The 24,328-nt window shown below is 40.2% G+C and overlaps 1 protein-coding gene and 1 long non-coding RNA gene across 4 annotated transcripts; one reads left to right on the top strand and one right to left on the bottom strand.

The window, feature by feature from the left end:
* Nucleotides 1–363: 363 nt before the first annotated feature.
* LOC114554819 (uncharacterized) lies at nt 364–23,776 on the top strand. 3 transcript variants are annotated; one of them, XR_003692471.1, is made up of 4 exons: nt 364–504; nt 2,214–2,351; nt 15,523–15,707; nt 22,508–23,776. It is a non-coding gene; the product is annotated as an uncharacterized LOC114554819 (long non-coding RNA). The 3 variants fall into 3 exon arrangements; XR_003692472.1 differs by lacking the exon at nt 22,508–23,776 and adding an exon at nt 1,948–2,001 and having other exon boundaries at nt 15,523–15,903; XR_003692470.1 differs by lacking the exon at nt 22,508–23,776 and having other exon boundaries at nt 15,523–15,903.
* si:ch211-286o17.1 (hematopoietic progenitor cell antigen CD34) lies at nt 3,316–21,306 on the bottom strand. The gene is made up of 8 exons (XM_028576867.1): nt 21,083–21,306; nt 12,117–12,224; nt 11,668–11,918; nt 10,890–10,982; nt 9,374–9,494; nt 8,503–8,555; nt 6,517–6,666; nt 3,316–4,784 (listed from the first exon to the last, which is right to left on the bottom strand). Exons 1-8 carry the CDS (start codon nt 21,165–21,167, stop codon nt 4,596–4,598), a joined length of 1,050 nt encoding a protein of 349 aa, XP_028432668.1. The 5' UTR covers nt 21,168–21,306; the 3' UTR covers nt 3,316–4,595.
* Nucleotides 23,777–24,328: the final 552 nt, after the last annotated feature.

Raw genomic sequence — 24,328 nt, 5'->3', positions numbered from 1 at the left:
GGGACAGGAGGCTTGAGGAAATGAGGTTTTGTTTAACTAATTTTCTGACTCAAGAAACAACTCAAAGATGCAACTTCTAATCAGAAACATAGGCTACATCAAAGACAAGGCACACATAAGGTATTGGTATTAGGTAGCCTATTACATGTGCTATTTTTGTTTCTCTATTTACTTTTGACTCCATATTCAAATTTCTTTTTTGGTATAGGCAAAAAAAAAGCCAGTAAAAAGCCATAGATAATGCTGCCTCCCTGCTTCACAGTGTAATTTACGGTAAGTGACGTGACTCTGTGCTCCACTTTACTGTCCTTTACGGTAATTGGCAGGTTACGCCCGTTTATATACCTTCTATGGTTACGCCAATCATGTTTTGGCGGGATGTTATCACATCACCCGATACCTCTATATCTAAATCAAATACCTCACCTGTCACGTGGAATTTGTGCTCGCCCTTTGACCATAACAGTCTATGCCTTTGACACACAAACTATCACAACCTTTCAAGTAAGTACACGTGTGTTTAACCAGTGGTGCCTGGGGAAGTGTGGGCCTGACAAGTTTTAAAACACGGCTCTGAAAGTAACGGTAGCTTTTGTATTTGGTTTGGTTGAAATGCAATAAGCACATAGCCTACTTAGTGTTTTTTTTTTTTTAAACAACAAGCTGAAGTCTCTTTAAGTAACATTAGTAGCCGAGCAACAGTGTTTTTGCGCACTGCGAACCTAAACATGAGACATACTGGTACTCGAGTTCAATTTTAAGGTAATGTAGTAAACAAAGCCTCTCTATAATCAGGAACATGTTTCCTGAACAACCTAATTGCTGCAATAACGAAGGACTCCCAGTAGGTGGAGACCATCTATTATACAGTCTATGGTGGAGACCATAGACTGTGTAATATTAATATACAGTCTATGGTGGAGACACAGTATTTACTATTGGTTGTGCTTTGCTGGAAACACATTATAGCACATATGGATCCACATTCATCACAGGTTGTTTTTCCATGCAGTCAAAGTGTTAGCGACTTAATATATTTCTCTCTTGCATCAGTGCACAATATGTGCTGCAGTAGGAAGTATTTGTACTTGTATTCGCCCTTTGCATAGGCCTATATTTTGTGAATATTTCCATTAGTCGCTACTTTATACTAAAACAAACTCTAAAAAGTTGGACTTTGTACTCAGGATTTTGTTTTTTTACTGTTTATCCCACTACATTATTTGGCATCTGTAGTTGGTAGGTTTGCAGATTCAGGTTTATATATTATCAATGTATAAAATGTGTATAAGGTTATTAGGTCAGGTTTTTTTAGGTTAAACTCCCCACTAGTACTATACTAGTGGTAGCTCCATTCTGACTGAAATGCTTATATAAATCTGTAATATTAATCCAATTATATAGGCTAGCCTATACTGTATGATGATTTATCAATCTGAAAGGGATAATGAGTACTTTTACTTTTAACACCTAAGTGCATTTTGCTGCAAATACTTTTACTTTTAGACTGGAGGTCTTATTTGTACACGGTGGTATTGACACTTTTACTTAAGTAAAGGATTTCACCACTGCTTATAATTTATATTAGGCTGTTTGTCTTATTTTGGAAGGTTTGGGATTATATGGAAGATGCACCTGATCATTTTCATATCTGACATGTTTGGAGTTGTAGTTCAGGTATTAATCAGGATTTGTGCTATGATTGTTGGCTCCTCCTGTCCACATGATGAAGTTCTCTTAAGCAATATTAGTATGCCAAATGAATGGAGAAATAATTGTACAAGAAGTAGTAGTAGTAGTAGTAGTAGTAATGTGCATGTAATCAAATTCTAATCGCGGTTACGATTTTGGCTCCTAATGATCACAAAAACAGAGAAATCAACAATAACGATTATTTTTTAACATAACATTTTGCTAGTAAACTGTTATTTGCCTTGTGTTCTGAAGGGCCATTCATTAAGTTCAATGGGAAAAGGATTAAGGGAAATTTCACAGTTCAAGGTAATTTCACTGTTAATTGTTTAACTATTTCACTGTTTTCTAAGTTCAATAATTGCAACATCTTTTCAAAAGTCAGTGAGATTTCTTTCCGTAATCGAGCAGCTCTAACAAGAAGTATAGTAAAACATAAACCCTAGCCCTTATTGTGTGACAAATGAGAGATTTGATGTTGTTGTAAAAGCACTGACATGTTGCTATATTTGTTGTTGTAGATCTTCAGCGACGGAGGGATACAGCCTTGTTCAGAGTCATTGCCGAACTGCTATCAGCAAACACCACGCTGACCTTTGCACCCGCTCAGCTTTACAGCAGCTGTACAGACAGTGGAAGCCTCCAGCCCGGTGTGCTTGGTAAGTGAACCGTTACAGCAGGCATGTATAGGCCGTCAAGAGTGCAACAACAAGGGTTGAAAAAGGTCACATCAGCTAGAATGACAGCAGTGGTTAATTTGCTGTTGCTCCATCAGCCACACACACACACACACACACACACACACACACACACACACACACACACACACATACATACATACAGAGCCAGGCTTTTCAGACACATACTATTCTCCCTCTCCAGAGTATCTGCACCCAGAAGGAAAGGAGACCTTGTGACGATGTGTTGTGTGACTGAATTTTCATGGCGGATCAGTGCAATTCCAATAATGTCTCAGACAACATAAGTAAAATTTGGCACAAGCTCTAAAATAATGTTGTACTAATAACACTAACTACTTGTAATGTTCTTGAGCTCTTTAGATTGTGTGTGTTTGTCAGGAGTGTCTCCTCCCTCTGTACATATGCAACTCTGGGCAATCCATTAGTCCACTGACTTCACTGTAGCACGGTAATGGTATGTTTTGAATACCAGATTTGATTTTTCATGATGAACATTCAAACTTCAGGCTTTAGTTCTCCGGGGCTTAATGTTCGACGATCAAGAGCCTACTGCTTTGCATGACAGGTTGTGTTCACTGGTTTTGGTGGAGTGAACAGTTTAAAACAGCCACAGCCATATTTAGTTTCACTGGTTCTTTAGGATAATGAGTATACAGTACTTCACATGTATATATTTACTAAGTAATTAAGTAGCTGGGTTAACTTTACCATACCAAGGATCTTGGATAGACTGTTTAGATATATTCCTGAGTACAGCTATGCATTTTTTTAACATGAAAGTATTTTACTGGACCTGGTGTGGAGGATTTTTGATGAATGCATTTTAAATGTTTCTGTTCATAAATCAAGTAACAGAAGTAAGCTGAAGACAACCCACAGAGATATTGTCATCAATCACAGTTTATGAGTCAGGCACAGGTACTACTAACAGAAAAAGCAGGCTTATTTACACATGCAGCACATTATGAAATCAGACAGTTGTTTAAAAGAGAAGCTAAACATGTGTACCACTGATGTAAAAAAAATATAAGTTTTATATCAACAACGCAAGAAGCCAGTCTTGGAAATGCTTTTTTAATGGCAGTGGTTTTGTTTACCAGCTCGGCACCTAGAAACTCCCAGTCCGTTTGGTGTTTTTTTTGTGTTTTTCCTTTTTCTCTGAATTTAAAAATGCTGCTGCTTTTTACCATTTCCAAAGACAATAGTGAGAGTAGTAAAAGTTTGCATTTGTTTAAAAAAACAAGAAAAACATGAATTAATGTACATTAATTACATCATTAAAATCACCATGCTATCACAAAAATTGAAATGAATTTTGCAACCTATCCCAGTTTAACTTTGACCAATGGTCAGTAGTTGTCAGTAGGTTAAGTTGTTAATTATGCGTATCATTCTAAAGCATTAAGTCAAATACTCAGTTTCCAGCTGACATTTCCATGGTATGAATAGCTTGGTAGATTTATTTCATTCCTTAGTACAAACCAAAGCCCATGATTGCTATGCTATCGTTGCTAATACTATGTCAGTTGGTTAACAATAGTGGCAAGCAATTCTTTTGCAAAGATGGCAGTTTTTTTCATTACAGTTTGGCAATCTGTGAGAAAACCCAAGTTAAAGTAAAAAAAAAAAAAAAAAAAGTTTAAAGATTATTTTTTGGCAAAAAACATTTCCTGAATCAAAGTTTTAAAAAAACAACAAGCAGTGACCATCAGTCAACTGGTCTCATTTCAACTGCCTGGTTTGGTTGGCTTCGTTGCATCACAATTGTGGATTGAAATAATAGAGCATTTGCTGCTTCTTCGTCGGAAGTCAACAGCACATATTTGGCATTGTTTGGGGATTGTGCAATGATTGTTACAACCAGACTAAAGTCAGGGCAGCTAACAAATCTCAGTCAGTGCCCTGCTGAGCAGTCTGAGTCCCAAACACAGTGTGTGTACGCTCCTCTTGACACCAGCAAAGATCCCAAACTTTTTCACATTACAGGCATTGTCCTTATCGTCATCGTTGTCATGAGCTCCACCGTTGTTGTCGTCATCAGCGTCCCGAGAGGTGCAGTCGAGGAAGAGTGGAGGTGAATGTATTTGGCGGATTCTTGTTGAATATGTCTGTGTGTTGACAGTCTCTGAGGCAGCAGAGGGGCTTGTGGGTAGTGTGTCCCAGTGGGTGATGGTTAGGAAAGGAGGTCCGAGGTGTCCTGATTCACATCTCCGTGTCGGCCACTGGGGTCTGGGTGGCAGAGTGTCCGTTAGTGGTGGGGGCAGGGTTGGTCCCATTTTCTGGTGGAGACTCACCATTGATGGTCGGCTTGTCCAGAGGCTCTTGGGGTAGGGGAGCCACAGACACCAGGGTATTGGCCTGGTTCTCTTCATCCACCTGGAAAGATTCGGCCTAAGGGGAAAAAACACTAACATCAGAGCTAAAACAGGTTTAAGATGCACATGTACCACCAACAAGTTACATTTTTACTAGACATCAAGAAAGAACCCAAGGCACTTGTCTTTAAGAAAAATTATTTTGAAATGTCTTCAAATACATCTGGCGCATTCTCAATAGAATAAGATTAAAAAACAAATTTGATGCCGAAACGCGTGAATGTTGTTTTTTAAATCTTATTCTATTGATAATGCGCCAGATGTATTAAAGGCTGGATTTGTTCATGCCCCCTACCAAAGAGCGCCATTTTTTGTCCACTAACACTAGTTCCAAGAAGCTCTCCATTCTCTTTTGTTCTTCAAGTTTAATTTTACTGTTCAAATATGACACACAAACAAGCAAGGAAGTGTGAGGTTGAAATTGGATTTGTTTTTTGTGGCCGTTGTGCAAAAATAAACAAATGCATTCATTGTTAATGAGGTTTATGGGTTTCAGCTGTGTTTGTGTGTGTGTGCACTCAGAAGGGTGTTTGGTAATTGTTTTACTGTTGGGAGGTTAACAACAGATGAACATATGACCCCTTTTGTAAGTGACTTTGTTTAAGTTTGGTCTGTCGGCAAGAAGCCTAAGGGTAATATTTCATGCCTGTGACAGACACTTATTCACTGAATAAGACACCAAACAAAGGCAATTTAGCAATCAAAACTATCATCCAAACCATTATATGGGTGTGCCCCCATATGTAAATGCTTTAAGAAGTGATTCCATGAGCTTGAGAGAAAGGGGGGGCAAAAAACTAAAACCATCTGTAGCCCCCTGGCAGGGGATTGAAGTAGAAAAAACAGAAAGCTCAGAAAGCTTGAGTAAGGAATTGACCCGAGGATAACCATACATGTGACCTCAAATCCATGTACATTTTTTTTTCTTTTCACCGTGTACAATTTCCTCAGTGAACTGGATCTTGTGGAGCCAAATTATCTTATCTTAGGTCAATAAAGGCTTCATTACAGCGCATGATGCTTTTCTTTACTTGCACTGAAGGGATAGGCAGTTTTCCACTCGCAGATCAGTCTGGCATCTTGAGATAGAGAAAATTTGGAGCTGTTCGCCAAACGACCAGGCCAATCAGCGTTGGGTTTGAGGCGGGTTTAGGTGGTGATAGACAAATGGTTTATCCAATCAGCTAACCAGTATTTTCAGACCGCGGTAGCCCTAATTCTGTTAGCTGCTCGCTAATGCTTTTTTCTCTTGGATCCTTCTTTTGGAATATGGACCGGGAACCTGAAAGGGGGCCTTTTATTACTAAATTCTCGTTACACAAACGGCAAATATCCTTTACCGACATGTTGCTTGCTTGCTGAGCTAACGAGTTATGCTTTGCCTGCAGCAGCATGGGCTTGGGGTTGTATTTTCAAACGCTTCGTTGATCTGATTGGTTGATTTGGCCCGTCTATTACCAACATAGGTGATAGACAGATGGTTTATCCAATCAGCTAACCAGTATTTTCACCCCTTCCCAAAAGTTCTCCAACAGAAAGTTTCCGGATGGATATGCCGAGCAAATGCGAAGCAATCCATCTGGCGGAGTCAAGTTACTGAAGGGAGGCAATACAGGGTAGAAAGAAGATGTTGGCCTGGGTGGGATTTCTTTAAAAGGTAGCCAGGGTCTTCGTTTAAATGCAACCTAAACAAGATGATTGAAGAAGCAGGCATTAACCGTGTGACACACCTCCTCTCTTCTACTCACCAGTCTGACTCCTTTGGAGTTCTTGCGGTGGGTCTTGAGGTAATAACCAGCTACCAGCAGTGCAGCCAGCAACAGGCCAGTCAGTAGCAAAGAAACCAGCACCAACTTAGAGTTCTTCCCCCAATGAGGAACAGCCTCCTCCACATCAGTCTGATAACAGGAATGAGAACAAAATAACATGAGTCAAGTGTTCACGTTGTGTGTCTCCCCCAAGTCAAAATTATAGTGCCTCTAGCAAAACAAATCAACTAACACTCTGTACAAAATCTGACATGCATGGATACGTTGCAGATGTTGCGGGTGTACATAGTGTGCAATCGTTATACTGGCAGGGGGAGATCTTCATTATCAGGTTACTGTGGTCTTGTCTATCATGACTAAAAGTAGGAAAAAGCACAACCTCACCCACAGACTTTGTTTATGGAGCTGTAACTACAGAATTGGCATTATTTCCTCAGGCTTTAAGGCAGTGTCAAAAAATAAAATATGGCAGCGAGCAGGCTGTAGACGGCATAATAAAGAGTGACTGTTTGGCTGACACGTTGGTAGATTACTTATAGGATTATTCAGTATGTGCTGGAGGGAAATGTAGTGTATGTTGAATGCAAAGAGACAGAGGGGTGTGACAGGCACACCCAGAGAGTGCTCCCTAGGTAGTAGAAATGATGTTTTTGCAGCTGACAAGTGGATTGTTTGTGGGCTTTTTGTTTGTCACACAAATTGACGCCTGGCAGCTTTAAAGCCTTTAGAAAAATCTCCATACTCAGGCAGTGTTTTTCTTCTCCTTTGTGTATTCCCCCCGTTTAGTTTGATTAGGAGTCAACCAGCAAATTTATGGTGGCTGAGTCCAGTGGCTGTAACCTTGTACTGCTGGATGTGTATTTTACAGGCCCTTCATGGTGCATGGTGATGTTGACTGGACATGTGATATCGAGTACCAGCTTGGTCCATGCATAGAAAAGATATAAAGCATAATGGATTTGGAAGAAATTCACAGTATTATAGCAGTGGTATGTACTGCATATGTATACATATGCAGTGTGTGTGTGTGTGTGTGTGTGTGTGTGTGTGTGTGTGTGTGTGTGAATGAATGAACACATGGAATTATGTACTTAACAAAAAAGTGTGAAATAACTGAACTGTCTTATATTTTAGATTCCTCAAAGTAGCCACCCTTTGCTTTTTTTGATAACTCTGCAAACCCTTGGTGTTCTCTCAATGAGCTTCATGAGGTAGTCACCTGAAATGGTTTTCACTTCACAGGTGTGCCTTGTCAGGGTTAATTAGTGCAATTTATTCCCTTATTAATAAAAAAGCAAAGGGTGGCTACTTGGAAGAATCTAAAATATAAGACATGTTTTCAGTTATTTCACACTTTTTTGTTAAGTACATAATTTTTGATGCCTTTAGTGAGAATCTACAATGTAAATAGTCATGAAAATAAAGAAACGCATTGAATGAGAAGGTGTGTCCAAACTATTGGCCTGTACTGTATGTATGTATATATATATATATATATATATATATATATACTGTATGTGTGTATGTATATGTATGTGTATATATATATATATATATATATATATACTGTATGTGTGTATGTATATGTATGTGTGTGTATATATATATATATGTATATGTGTAGGTATGTGTATATATATGTATATATATAAACATGTATGAATGTGTATATATATATGTATGTATGTGTGTATATATATGTATGTATGTGTATATATATATGTATGTATATGTATGTGTATATATATATATGTATGTGTGTGTGTATATATATATATATATGTATGTGTGTGTGTATGTGTATATATATATATATATATATATATATATTATATATATATATATATATGTATATATATATATGTATGTATGACATACCACTGCTATAATACTAACATAATAATATACTATTAGAAGGACAAGATAAATGTGTAGAGTTTTTCTACAATAGATGTGGTACAGTACCTTATCTTTGATGTTGTCATTGTTGAACTTGTTAGCCATGTCTGCAACATCATCTGCAAATAAAAGATTTTGTTTGTGTTTTTCCTGTTACATTTTTATTCACAGAGAAGTGGAAGTAGAGATGGTACTTAACAAAACGCTATCCTATAGTAATATAAAAGATAATCCATCATAACTGCCAGTAAAGTAAATTGGAGTGTTTAAAGTTTGGAGCAATGGAGCCCATATTAATGTAGGTTTGAGCTTGATTTAAGGTTCTGCGTAGGCTCCAAACAGAGCTTTCGTAAGTGGCCTAACGTTTATACTTGTGCGCTGGTGTGTGCGTCGAGCCGGCATTTGTGTGTGTCGGGAGTGGGTGAAAGAACGAGGGATAAAGTGATAGAGTGACGGCGATTAGCTTTGGAGCGTGTAGCGACTCTAGAGTCATAGTGAGTAAAATACTATGTACCCTGTGCTTTCTGACCATGGTTGGAAATCTGTAGCAGGAAAAGTTAACCCTCTCGTTGATTTCATGTTGTTTATGGAGAAGGAGAACCAGGAAATGAGTCGGGGGAAATGCAACGCTACCAAACCATGGCCGAGCGACGTACCTCGCCACGAGAGGTGCACGTCAGGCTACGGCATAAGGTCTGGCGTAGGTTTGTGTCTCCACGTACCTATGCACATAGCAACGGTCTAGATTTTACACAGAAGTATAAATCAAGCTTTAGAGAGAGCTCAATGTTGCTACTTAGAAAACTTCCAAAGCAGCCTCATAATTGCTGCTCATCTGATGCTTAAAACTCAGAATACCATCTATATGAGGTGTAACAATGTGCTTTGTCATTTAAAAAAAAAAAATCATATTAATTACCACAAGAACGTTACTGACCTTCAACATACTTTCCAGATACAAGGACATGGTTGGAGTTGTCCTCTTGGTAGATATCTAGCTTACAGTCTTCACCACACAGCTCCTGCAGAACACTTTCAATCTTCACTTTGCTGTCTTTCTGCAAGGAGACAAAAATAAAAGATAATTAGAATAGAAACATTTTATTGCCTTAAATCTTCCACTCCACCTCTAATCTCTCACCCTGTTTCTTTGTCTTTATTCCAATAAGGGCTATCACAACCCTGTGCACCCTGATGTAATTTGATCCACACATCAGAATGTGCCACACTTTGGTAGCCCTTGATCCCACTTCAGGAGTGCACAGATGGCTAAATGCCTAGCTATGGGCAGGACACAGTGACATCCATCGGGAAATCTTTGTCTTAAGAAGCTCTTTAATTGATCTCTGTGTAAAGAAAGCTCAGAAACGGCTGTATTTCCTAAGGAAACTTAAAATGGCAAAATTACTGTGCCAAGTTCTTAACTTTTAACAGAGGAGCAATAGAAAGCATCCTGACTGGAAGTATTACAAACTGCCACTGGGTTTGCATGCCCAAGAATAGGAGGGCACTAAATCCACGCATCTACCGAGCATCAGTGATAAGGATATTAAAAGAGTTAGAGTTCACTTTAGATCTCAGTTTAGTCTGAAAGGCTAAATATGGGGGGTGGTTAGAGCCAAAGTACTAAGGCAAAACAAAAGAATAATTACTATATCAATGGCTGGATTGTCGGAGTATGGTTGATGTCTCTGTTTGAGTAAGTAAGGAAAATAGAGGGGCTATTGTATATTTTGATGCTAACAGCCGTTAATGCATTATATAAATGCTAAATAATGCATGTTGGGCTATGTGAGAGCCATAGCTAGCTGAAATCACATCTAGTGGTTTCAGACTACATGGGTGCTGTGGTTCATATAGAGCTTAAAGCTGTTATCCTCCTCACACTCTGAAAAATGTATTTTTCTAAACACAAACACACCCACGCTGCTGCTTCAGGCCTCTACATCACACAGTCTACAGCAGCGGTGAGCCCACCCACTGTGGCCCTCCCCCTCTGCCCTCACGGCTCAATCCATGCCCTGGCTTACATGCAACAGAAATCTCATGGGCTTCCTCTCCGCATAAGAAGTCAGTGTTAGGAGGATAGACACTTTTGTATTGGCTTTGGAGATATAACAGTCACTGCCTCTTAAATAAGGAAGGATTTCCTGCTGAACTTATGTTTAGCAAGCTGGTAGCCAACTGGGAATGGCATCAAAACCAAGCGACAGATGATTTTCCTTTTCTAGTGCAGTTTGTTGGTTTGTGTGTAAATATGCATGAATTCTTTGGCACCCCTGCAGGTTCATGTGGCCCCTGTAAAATAGTTTGCTACCCTCTCTGTATTATCAATATTACTGCAATGTAAAAGCAAAAACTTTTTCTTTTTGCTCTGCCACACAAACATACTTTTATTCAATAGCACATGTTAGTAGATACATAAACAGACAGAAGGTGTTTTCTGAACTTACACAGTTGGAGGAGGCCTTGAGTTTTAGAATGACTGCGTTTTTGTCCTGGACCGCCTCCTTGCTGACACATACAACATCATCCTGTGGCACTGGCTGCAGAGAGAAACCAAAACTCCTTTTATTATCCCATGACTTACTATTCCGCTCATGACTGCTGTATGTCATTGTCCAAATTGTACAGAATTATTTGTTTGTGGCCTTTAACATATTACATCACATATTATGATGGACACTTAAAACTGAATGCCTCTGGCCTGCTTTTTTAAATGTTTTGATACTATTTATAGCAATCCAAGAGGAAATACAGAAGCATCTCAGAAAACTAAAGAAAATCATAGTCCCACTGGCAATGGGACTGAGATAAATCATTCATATACTACAAATTTGTACGCAATGTTAGCTGGAATAACAACATTTGTAAACAAGACCAAACATGGCCTGCAGAGAGAAGTATGAACAAATATATCCTTATTTTCTTATGCAAAAACTACCACTCTTCCTTCTCTACATGGAGAAGAACCATTTGCAAGTAGCGTCGCACCTCACTGTCATTTGAAAATTTGATGCATAAAACAAGGTGTCCCAACATGCAAAAGTAAGACAAGTAATAAATACTATTGATTTAATATAAATTATATAACACTGATTGTTATTCTGAGCTCTTTATAATAACTCGCAGATATACTATCCTTACAGATACAGCCAGACTGCATATTACAAACCAGAAACCTCATTTCTACTTTATGACAGACTGAGTGATCAGACTTCTTTATCATACCCGGGGAATGTTGGGTCCGTCGCCTCTGGCAGGCATAGGTGCTGGGGTCTCTGGTTCCACAATTTTGGCAATATCAGTATGGACCTCAACTGTGAACTCAGCTTTCTTATCTGTTGTCTCCTCTGGGCCACTGTGATTGTCGTCTCCTGCCTCTTCTGTAGCTGTTGGTGTTACTGCTGCTGCTGTAGTCTGTTCAGTCTGTTCAAGAGCTCCAATAGTAGGGAAAACCAAGATTTGTGGATAATCTGGTTCTGTAAAACCAATTTGTCCGATATTAAAACAGTACACACAGGCTTTCAGACACATGGTAGATCAGAGGTTATTATACAGTTGATTCTGAAAAGCAGAACGGGTGCTTGTTTTTGGTGTGCTGGTGATGAGTCAATCTATAGAGTCAACCTACAAAATATTTCTAGAAATGAATGTTAGTGCTAGGGAGTGTTTCTTACTAGGAGCTGCAGTTGCCTTTGGAATCATGTCTCCTCGTATGTGTTCCTCTGCAATCACAGGTGGCGCCTGTGCAGCGACAACTTCCTCTTGCTGTGCCGTGACTCCTGCTGTTAAATCAAAATAAGGCTTGGTGTGACTTTGTTTAAAAAACACGAACATTGTCATTGATATTGTCATGTAGATGCAGTGGCATACCGTTAAATCTGTGACTATCATTAAATCTGTGACATACCAGATACCTGAAATAAGAGATTTTTCTAAATCATTTCAAGGACTCAAGTACTACAGCCCTGGTATCCAGATATCTTATAATGTGATGTTTGTCACTTGCACACACCAACGCTCACATGTACTAAAGTGGACAGTTATCACAGCTGCGTAACAGATTCAGCAGAAAAATAAATTCTAAAGGATAGGAGTGTTCGCTTGCTGCTGTTTTTAGAGCAAAGTTTTCCATTTTGTATTTCCAGCTACTTTAGTCCAGCAATTCCACATCAACACATTGTGGTTCTGATGCACTGATTTGATAAAGTTGTAATGTGAGGACGGTCGGTAGTTTTCATCAGTGTGCTCTCGTAACGTCAATTATCATCGTAATGCATGAGCTCATGCAGTGTGAGAGCTCTTTGGTGTGCTCGCAGTGAGATTTCTTTGTGTCAGTAGAGGCCTCTACAGTGATGGAAGATTAGGTAAAAGATCTTATTGCAGTAGATAACTGATGTGCTCAGATCCATGGAGCGCGTTTGAATGAAGTCAATTACTTTGAAATTCAATCTTTCTCACTCCCAGGTTTTTCAAAAGATCCTGTGGTCACAGTGACTCACTTTAGGTTTGGCACGAATGGGATATACAAAATAAGTTGCTGAAATATATTATTGTGAGTGGAATGAGTTTCCATCTACGCTGTTAAACAGTTGAATGCTCATATTAAAATGTGCTCCTGGAAGGTGCCAGTTAATGATGCCATTGAAAACATCACTTTTTCCAAATTTTTGAATTGTGTAATGGTTCTGCCGTTCTACCATTTTCCGCTTTCAGAGATCCGTATGACTTTGGGGGGGAGAGTCCTTGATAAATTGAATTGAACACTAAATCAAAGTCTTGATAGGATATTTCTATTCAGGTTCTTTCAGCTGTAAATTACTTCACCTGCAAAGCTGTAATAACCTGGATAACTTTTCAGGACACGTTTTTATTCTCTGTGCAAATTAGGTAAATACGCTACCACACCCTGCATTCACTGAGCTAATGAGCTGAGGCCTTTATTGCTCTGATTTGCTAAAGTCAAATTGCAAGGGTACAATCCAAGAGTCAAACCAGAATATCCAGCATGAATTCCTTTTACCCAGATTTCCCGCTCTCTGTCTAACAACAGCATTACCTCACTATCAAAACATTCCCATAATGCCTTACCACTGCAGATCTCATTACTTCTCACTATTGCAAGATTGAGTTTGTGATTGATTTCAGGTGTTTGTAATTCACGTATTCTGCCCCCTGTTCTTACTTGCCACTCATGCCTTTGTTTACATTAAGATTAATATTCGCTGGCTGCTTGACTCTTGTGTTTAGTAATACAATTTATGTAAGCAAACATTTTACAGCATAACAAAAGAAACTGCATTCAGTTTGTTTGCCTACTTTTGCCTGCCTTATTGTACACTATTGTTTTTCACCTCTGTTAAACCCTATTGTCTCCTCATGGTGATCTCTAGTCACTACTTGAGATTTTCACACGAGGCACATACTGTATATTCACACAGTGGTGGCACTGTGACACATGTCCACTGACTTCCTTAGATAAATCATTGTGACAGACAGGTGCCACAAGTACAGAGTAAATACGGTGTGGGCAGTAATCTCCAAGGAGGTCTTTGGGCATGCTTAGCCAACTGTCCATTGCAGCAGTCTGTCATACTGTGTGTAAACGGGGGGAATAAGTCTACACTTTGTAACTGGTGCAGATAAATGAGAAAACACATCAGAGTCACTGACCTCTAGGCAATTTTGCACTTTCCTTTTTTTTTTTTTTTTTTTTTTTTTTTTTTTTTTACCCATGTCATACCTACAATAAAGGGCAAGAAGGCTCTCTTTTAGATCTGGAGCCAGAATGTTGCCTCATCTCACTATCCTTCCCATCTCCAGTTTACCATTCGTAGCATTAGTGTGGGTGTGGACCAGCAACAGGTCAAGGACTCCCTAATCTTGTTAAGTCTGTCTATTAGACCTCCAGTCTGCAGCCTGTAGCCTACAGCTGCCATCCCTCCCACGTCTCTGTGTGGTCTGTCTGTTTATTTTACCGGAAAGGATGAGGTTAAAAATAGGTAAGATGGTTGGGCATATATCAGAGTTTTTTTCACACAAATGTGACACACAGGAGTGTGAGAGTGCAAAGGCTGAAATGTGTTGTTTCAGCTCTGTGATCACTTTTGTCATCAGGTTATTTGTAGCACACTTTTAAAGGATATTGTGGTAAGTGACTAGAAATTAATTTGTATTTCCTTTTTAAAACGGAGAGAACCACAATGAAAAAAAGTATATTTGATTGCATTTCCGTGTTCACACAGCACAGTGGAGTTTGAAGGATTAAGGATGATTTTAAATCCATACTGTAAAAAGCAACTGTGTTTTACTAGTCTTGTGCTAATGATTTCATGGCTCCTCGAGCACAATTGTATAGCTTGGCTGCTACATTTATTAAAGCAAAACATGCTCGTTTAGATTCAGCCACAATGACACGTGCCCTGTTTTTTTGCAAGACTGCCAGTAAACTCTGTCCAGCTCTCTGACCAGTCATCACTCATTACACACACACAAACAAACTTCCCTTTGACAGACCAGAGCCCACATGGAATGATACCTCTGCATGTAATTGCCACTTATGACCAACATTTACAGAAACAGGATCTGACTAAGGCCTTTTATTGTTTTGTTTTCATTGTAGATCTAAAAGCTTCAAATTTGGCTGTTATTCATTTCAGGCAAACACTTTTTTTTCAAGGCTTGTTACACAACAACCATGAGTTATTATTTAATTACAGTGTATGAAGACAAAAGGAACTTTCTTGTTAATTTGTAGCCTGCACCTTTTTGTGCTGTAATTGATACAGTGGTGTAGGAGCCACAGCTAACAGTTATTACTCATTAATTTTATTGAACCATTCCACTAATGCATATTGTACATCAGAGACGCTCACAACCCCCGAGCCTCGCATCATCACTAATACCCACACAGACTTTATTCCTTCTTTTTGTGTAAAGTTAAAAAAGCGGCCAAGATATCCGTCATCAGTCGTGTGTCTCGCTATCATTGCATAAACATGACAAACCTAATCAGCCCTGACTCCATATGGTGTACAGCCTGGGCCCTGACTTCACTCCTCTCTTGAACATTTTTCCCACCAGATTGCTTTGAGTGACGGCTGCGGTCTTGAAATGCTCCACCCTCCCCCGCATCTCTTGGGACTCTGGATGGAGGAATGTGGCAGGCTTTGGAAGAAGACAAGCCTGCAGCTCGACGGCCTCCTCCCTCCCAACTCTCCCTGCCTGCTCGCCTTCTCACGCACCGCTAATCCCAGGCATCTATCGAGGTGATATGTCGGCTTCAGCCCTCACACCTCTCACACCATATGCTGTAATGTAAAGCAACATGCCAAGAGACGTATAGTAATAGCTACTTTCTCTACCGTCGCCATAGAAAGCTCTCCCTGCATTCAGTCTCTTAAGCTTGCTTCGTGGATATGTAATGGCATAACACAAGTTTCAAATGAAGGTCTTTTTGCATAACTTTGCATTTATGCCTCTTGTGCCTCTCATATTGACTTTGAGCATGGAAACTCTGTATTTCACTGACAAGATTTGTTCTACTTTCTCTAATGGACAGAAAGATTTTCATGTCAAGTTCCATAATTTTAAATTTAAGAAGTTGTGCAACTTTGCACACCCTCTTCTAAATGCAACCAATGCCCCCCTTCATCTGCAACTACTGTACATCTTTCACTGTGCACCCTCTATCATGTGTCTTATATATAAAACATGAACCAGTTGTGGGATGTTTTATATGGGTAGTCCCTTCCATGTCTTTGGCTTCCGGCCCAGCCTGGCTTCCAGAGAAGTTCTGAGCAACTGTATATGTTCATGAGGGACAAACCCCCAAAACAATCTGTTGGGGAACATCCTGTGCTGTGTAAAGGGGCATGGTGAGGTGATAATGGTCTGCACACGTTAGTGGACCACCGTGTCAAAGTCCCAATTAATGAGGTTCTACTAGTACCCTTGCTGCCACTTGCAGCATACAATAGTTACCACATGGCAAGTCTGTCCAGCCAAGACGGATTATGGATGCCTTGTACAGTGTTGATTGAGTTAGTTCGGTGGGAAGGGGCAGCACGGGCAGCCCAGCATGCAAGTCCCTTAAGGCCGCTATATGGTTGTGCGTATAATCGACAGCGTACCCGTGGCTTGGTAGCGTTGCATTTCCCCCTACTTATTTCCCCTTACTCATTTCCTGGTTGTCCTTCTCCATAAACAACATGAAATCAAGGAGAAGGTTAACTTTTCCTGCTACAGATGTCTCACCGTGGTCAGAAAACACATGGGAGACACTTTGTTTCTCTCACTATAACTCTAGAGTCGGTACTCGCGCCAAAGCTAATCGCCGTCACTCTCTCACTTCTCCCTCTACCACACACTCCCACAGACACACATATCGGCTCGACACACACACCAGCGCACAAGTATAAACACCAGGCCACTTACGTAGGCTACGGCGGAAGCTCTGCGCAGAGCCTACGCAAGGCATAAAAAGGCCTTTAACGCCCCCACTCTGGGACTTCCATGGTGGTTGATTACCATCACCAATTTGAAAAACTATTATGTTTTTAGAATAGTATTCAAGAAAGATGGTAATCTAAGTATAGGTGTTCTCTGTAAACGTGATTGTCAGCTTAAAACATTATATACAATTATTTCAGCATTTCTGAGCAATATAATACTGAACAAAAATTGCAAAAACGCCTGATTAAACTGCATGTCATCAAGTGTAATTTGTCTTCCTTTGCTGCTTCTGGACCTGCCTCAAAATTTTAATGTAATGTCAAAGTACCTCTTTAGAGGTTCTCTGTCATCACTGGCATCCATTGGATAGAAATTTGATCCAAGAGCCTACACCCCTTCCACCCCACCCCTCCTGCACTCAACCCAACATGGATTTTTAAAGTAGAACTGAAGATTGAGACAAAACAATTAATGTAATCACCCTTAAATACCTTTTCTGGCATCCCATAATTATACTATGATTTGAACTATGTTATTTTTTCAGGGTTATCAGAATCTACTCAAGAGCAGAAAAGAATATTATAGTTGGTTTCTTTTTCTGTCAAATGTAGCTCCAGAAGTTAATCAGCATTTTATATGGAGCAATTATAATTTTATTATTATTATTATTATTATTATTATTATTATTATTATTATTATGTGAAAATAAAGGTGCTACAGTATTTTTTTTTCTCATCTTTTTTTTTTGGCCCCGTAAGTGGTTACCCCTGTTTTGACTTTTTAGATACTTAATGAATTTGTCATTCATTCAGAATGTTGTCGTGATTTAAAGCATATCTTAAACAATCTGAATTTGAGTGAGGAGTGTGCTGAGGAATGTGACACCGGAGCTTAGTCCCTGAGGGTTAAACATGCTCTGCAACTCTACCCTCTTTGAAACAACAGACTGCTGACCCCGCTATCTTGAAACCCCCCCCCACACACACACACACACACACACACACACACACACTGCACCCCCTCCCCTGTCGTTCCTGTCACAGCGATTAATAGCAGAACCCAGCCCATTCTTCTCTCTTTGGCAGAAAAGCAACTGGATCTAATGGTTTCAATCAGGCCTGTGGAAGCAGCACTTACTTCACCCAATGCTGCCCAGCTGCAGCATTCACCCAACCCAACCCTGAGGTCACTTCACTCCCTTATCGAAAGCAAGATGCCTGTTTCTAGGGACCACAATCAGGAACATGACATCTGCTTTCAATCGTGAGCATTATATCATCATCACCACCCCCTCCTCCCAACACACACACACTCTCTCTCACAATTGCCCACCAATTCACTGCCTTGTTCATTACCTTGAATGAGCCTGTCTGGTTTGAGTGTATGCAGGTAGACTGTTAAGAGGATCCTGTTGCAGAGCGAGGCAGATCTGGGCATCAATAGCTCAGGGGCTCAACAATGAGTTTGTCCAGAAAAAAACAAGATATACTATATCTTTAAAAAAAAAAATCCACCAGAGTAATTACTTGCACACACATCCAGGGGTGGTAGTGAAAAACAACCATAATAGGCCATTAAGACGCTGAACTAGAGTGCCCTTTGTCAATGTGCGAGGATTTGTACTCTGCTTTTGAAACATCAGTTGCTTTCATTTTGAGTTTGTACAGTACACGTTGCCATCTGATACGCTGACGCTTTGACTTCCCTTTCACATATCTAATTTATATATCAGGGAACCTTCTAGTTGTTGGAAAAGGCAGCATGTTTGGTTTTACCATGTCAACCCTTATTGTATTTGAATAGACACAGTGTAAATAGTCTAAAAGTAAAACGCTGGAAGTGGAACAAGTTCAAAGACAAAGCCGTTAAGAGCTGAGTGGAAAGCAGCCTTTCTCCTCTTACGAACGGATGAAAAATACTAGCCCAAGTGAATAAGGATCTTGTGTATGAGTGTGGGTGTGTGTGCCCAGAGGTACTTGCCACCGCTGGCTCACTTGACACTGGGATTTGACTTGGCTCCCTCTGTGCTACTTTCTTCATGAGAGGAATGAATGCTCTTGTTGTTGACATTGTTCCTGTGATTATTTGGTGAATCGGTTACTTCAGTGGCTACTGCACAAACCATGATTTACATAATAACATGCTCTGCGGTTGGCAGTGAGATCGGACAGTGTTTGTTGCTTAACTGGGGAGCTTCTTAAAAACCACTTCACACCGCAGACAGACCTTAAAGTATATTCCAGGAATTGTTGTGCAGTTCTCTTCCACAGACGAGACATTCCAGGCACGTCCTCGACAACAAAGTTAATCTAAGCATCTTTCAGTCCCTGTGCACTGCTTCATCGAACAATCTTACTCCTTTTCCAAAAGAAGTATGCTAAACATTGTCAACAGGGGTTTCCCCACCGTGTTTCTGATTCTACTACCATGACCCCCCCCCCCACCAGGTTGTCTGAGTAACTTTTACGCTACCGCTCTGACCTCATCACCTTAAAGTTGTACAGTAAGCCATCTTTCCTCTGCTTACATAACTGCCCTGCTGCCATCTCCTGGGTTGACAAGACAATTCTGCAAGAGGGAGGGTGTGTTGTCCGAGTCAGGAAACAAGTGGTTTATCTTGTAGTTGAAATATAGTTAACTTAACTGGTCTTCTCTGTCTTTGCTCTGTTTCCCAGCTTTAATACATCTGGAATCTGCTCCATTGCTTTGTGTTATCCCCTTGTGATTTTTCAGGGAAGATAAACGTTGCAGTGCACGTCAAGAGATAATCATTTTTTTCTTTCCCTCAAAAGCAGAGTAAAATTTTTGCTGCTTCTGGTCTAGAATTTAAAGGTTGACATTATGTTACAGTTTCCAAAGCAGATGCAGCGGCCTCTTATTGCTGATGATCTCATTCTAATATATCCCATGAACAGGACAGAAGGTTTAAATTAAGCAATTCAGTGTGTGGTTCATTTCCAGCCACAACAGAGAGCCCTGCAGCTGATGGTATACCTTTTTAGTTCATTCTCGGCTCCATCTTTTTGACGTCTTGGTCTGGCTTTGTGTTTATTTTGATTTGAACTTTGCACGGCCACTATTAAAGGATGAAACACATCTACCATCTAAAAAGGTTCACTCCTGCACCACATGATCTATCTCTTTTATTTTTGGAAAACAAACGGTTTATTGTCTCTTTTTTTAAATTGTACTTGGCTTGGACTAGTGGACTTTAAAATTGGCTTGGATTGGGGGGACAATTATTTTTAAAAGTTTGGGAAAAACATTAATTATACGTGACTACATTTCTTTAAAAGTTAAAACGGACTGCATTGTGCAAAATGTGGTGATTTCAGAAACCCAGCGTGAATCTGAATTGGCCACACCCTATTGATTGGTTAACAATGATAAGATTATGTGCAGATGTTGATTGTTAAATTACATACAATAGATTAAGTTGTTCCATTCTAAATAAACAACTCTTAAATTGGTTCTTAATGTATTTAGAGCTCATGTGAGCCACATGTGGTCCTTACACATTTAACATTATCAGTCCTCCCTAATCCCTAAAGCTCGTACATATCGGCACAACCACATTAACAACCAAGCTCCACACCATGGACCCTCCTCTCACGCACGCTGGCCTCACATTACAAAGCTAAAAATATAAATAGACACATTCTACACACATGTCCTTGAAGATCGTGGGAATCAGGTTAGTGAAATCGCAAACATAGCACCAGAGGAAGATTCACAAACATTTCAAACTGAATAGCAAAAGGCAAGAAGGAAACTCATGAGTTAACACAGCAGCATATTGTAAATTCCGAATAAAGATCGTCACTTTAAATCATTTAAAACGTCCCTGTGCCTCCACATAATTAAAAACTTGGTTCTTTAAAATGATCCCTTTGTTTGCCAACATAATGTTTTCTGTCTGCATCTTGGAGAAAAAAAACATCTTGTATCAAACCCTTTCCAAACATATAAAGTTTCACGTTTTAGATTTGTTTTCAGTATGGAGATAGTTAGCATTCTAGAGAGTAAAAGGGTTGTAGGGTTAAAACTAGGATTCAACTCAAAAGATCATTCAAACAAACACTCCTCCACCCTAACCCCACACCTCCTGGACCTCCCTCTCTTCCTGTGGATGGCCATAAGATCTCTGAGAACTTGACCCTCTTTGCATTAGGCATTTTTAACTACTTACCATTTAAGAGTGAGGATATGAGAAGCAGCCCAAAAGCCAGCATTTTGCAGGGCCCGTTTGTTCTCCGTGCAGATGATGCTGCCATTCTGGTCCTGAGCGTGCACACGTCCAACACGTGTGAGCGTAAAGAATCGGAGAAAAGTGTGAAGCTGGTTGAGCCAGAGCAGTTAAGAGTTTCCTCTTACCCAGAGCAGGACAGGGTGGATAAAGCACCTCTTGTGTTCTGCCAGTTTTTATATACCACCCCCACCCTCCTTACTCCGGCCCAGCCCTACACCCCTTCTTCCACTGGTTACTTTAACCCTTCCTCTGTGCCTCCACCCCTCTCGAAGAAGCAAGGCAGACAGAGGAGAATGGGGTCTTTTTGGGATGTTGTGTATTTAAAAAAATATATATAAAAATACAGTATGTACAGCATTCTTCAAATACCAATCAATGTTTATACTTCTATATATATATACACACACACACACACACATTAAATACGCAGTTCCAGTGCTTGAATCCCCCATGAATAGGTAGGTTATGTTTCGGTGATCATTATGGTGCTTTCTTTTTGTCCACCGAAGTCGATTTACGAGTTGTTTTCCGGAGTTACGAACCGGAAGTTGCAAAAAGAACGCCACCGAGGTCGTATATATACGACTCGTCAAGTCGTCTGAACTCAGAGGACCCCGAGTTCACTTTCAAAGATGGCTACGTCGTGCATCACACGTAGTAAACATTGTGATTTTCTACAATTTTAAGCACTTTTGTCTTTGTTGTAACCAAATGAAGAAGTGGTACACATAGTGCTGTATACTGATACCTATAGGCATGTCGCTACAGTCTTATTAGGAGTTAAATACCGACTAATTAGTTATTTTGTAGCTTGTGCAGCTGAAATTGGCTAGAGACGCTCGGTTGCTATATGACAACAATGGCTTTAAGCCGAGTCTTGAGCAGAAAGCAGAGCAGTAGCCTAACGTTAATCAAAACGTAATTGTAATGTATCAAACTGTGAAATATATTTGTGTAATATGTCAATAACTGGGTGAATAGAATCCTAAATGTTACTAAAAATGTTACAAAAATCCATCTTTTCTCCGACTCGTAGTATTGTGTGACAAAAAGAACGCAACAACCCGCGTTATTCGTTTTTCGACATGGATGTGACGTCACACTCAAGCTACTAGTCGCGATTACGAGACAAAAAGAACGCACCATTGGTTCATCCTTTGCTCGCACTGGGTTACAATGTCTGCCTGATCTGTGAACCCTGTCTGGATGGGTGCAGTAATCCACTACACAATGAAAGGTGATCGCTGGCAATAGGGTGACACTCTGGTCCTTAATAGGCTTATGGAGATAGACCGTGGAGCAGCATATCATACTCCAAACAAAAGTGTGATCCACTGTTATGCTAATGGCATTAATCCGTTTCAGTGACCCGAAGCCCCCACCACTCAGCGAGGCCATCAATCAACAACAGCCACGCCAGTAGTGAAGACACCACAGGGTCCGCTTAAACCTTTCACACTTCCACAGAGTCCTGAAAGCACCAACCCCCTGCAATTTGGGGATCTTTGCTTTACTTTTATTAGCTTTTTTGCTAGCTGTTGTCATGCTCTCTGTAAATTACACATCTGGAACCACTGGCGAAGGTATGCTAAATGACTTGTTGTAAAAAACAAAAAGTCCCACCCTCCTAGACAAAGAAAAAAATAGCAACAACGAGAGGAGTAAACTGGACCACAGCTACATCTTACATGTTTGAGAAATGCTCTTGTAATTTGATACCAGTCCCACTGCTCATAGTCCCCCTGTTCCTGTTTTGGCCCCATACCCCCCCCTCCCATCACCCCATTTCCTCCCTGTTACCCTCCTCCCTTCTTGCCAGACAAGACCCCTATCAAACGTTCAGCTCAAACAGCAGGGCACTGAGATGGGCAATTGGCCCCTCACTGTGACTCGAGATGAGCTTTGCTGAAAACCCGAAGAGAATGTGCCCATTACAGCAGCCACAGCTGGACAGCAGCAGCCATGTCACCCCAGTAAAACATTCATTACACTGTTAGCTAGTTAAACATTTCTGCTACTTGAGTCCTCGTGAATCACAACTTCCTGACAAATGGCAGTAAGGCAAAGAATAGACCTTTTACCCTCAATGAAGGGCGGCAGGACAAACCCTGGCAATTTTGTCTTCCTGCCGACTACTAGATTTTTGGTATTGTGACACCCCTGCTTCATATATTGTTCCTTGTTTCCCTCTTTTCTTTCTTTTTTACCTGTAGTATACTATATTTATTCTCGCCTTCCATGTCATTTTACCTTGAAGGTAATAATAAATCCTTGTGTGCAATGACAGCCAGAACTCATTTACTCTGTCAGTGGACGTTTCATTTACTGGATATTTCCGGTTCCGCCGGATGTCCCTCATTTTCGGCCGGATGTCCTTCACCTTCCGCTTTCTTTCTGTTGGCATTCTAAACTCTGGTTGATTCGGGAAACCTCCTCTGAGCTAGAACCAACAATCAAATTATATTCTTTTTTTTTTTAGTAAAATTCTCATCATGCACTCGGCAGCTGTTGTAATTATGGAGCTCTCCTCCCTACGTGCACATGTTTCACCATCCGCCATGTTCCACCTTCCCGAGGCTGTTTTGCAGAGGCACTGCGTCCGGGCTCTTAGCGTCGCCCAAAACTATTGTAATTAAAGAAATGCCAATAAACCAGAGCACATTTTTCTCCTATCCAGGAATGTTATGTGGACTAGCCAGACCCTCCTCGCAGTGCTCTGGAGGAAGGTCTGGCAATGCAAGACTAGTAGACACGCGACAAAAGAAGACAGAGATAAGGAAATCTGTCTTCCTTTGTGACACTGTTTGGTCTAAAGTGTCACAGAGTAGCTTGTTATGGTCACAGAGCAGGAAACCAAAACAGACAGCAAGTGCATTCCTCCTAGGACCTTACAGAAAGCAAATCTGGAAAAGATTTCAACCACTGGCATTCTGTGATTCCTATGGGCCTGGCTCCATATGGCTTTATTTGTTTATAGTGTATTGACTGTTCTGCACATATGTTGCAGCTTATGGAGTTTTAAAACAGAGCCTCCATTTTCCTTTTAACTTCTTCTTCACTAACAATACATTTGCAATCATCATATCTGCTGGTGTTATAGATTATTTATGACTTTTTTTTTTTAGCTTGCAAGTGTGTTTAAACCAGATTTGAGTGTTGAGCTTTTTAGTTATTTTTTTGTTGATT

The sequence above is a fragment of the Perca flavescens genome, chromosome 4 (genome assembly GCF_004354835.1).
Source record: "Perca flavescens isolate YP-PL-M2 chromosome 4, PFLA_1.0, whole genome shotgun sequence".
Lineage (NCBI taxonomy): Eukaryota > Metazoa > Chordata > Actinopteri > Perciformes > Percidae > Perca > Perca flavescens.
This window is presented reverse-complemented; position numbering and strand designations above follow the sequence as displayed.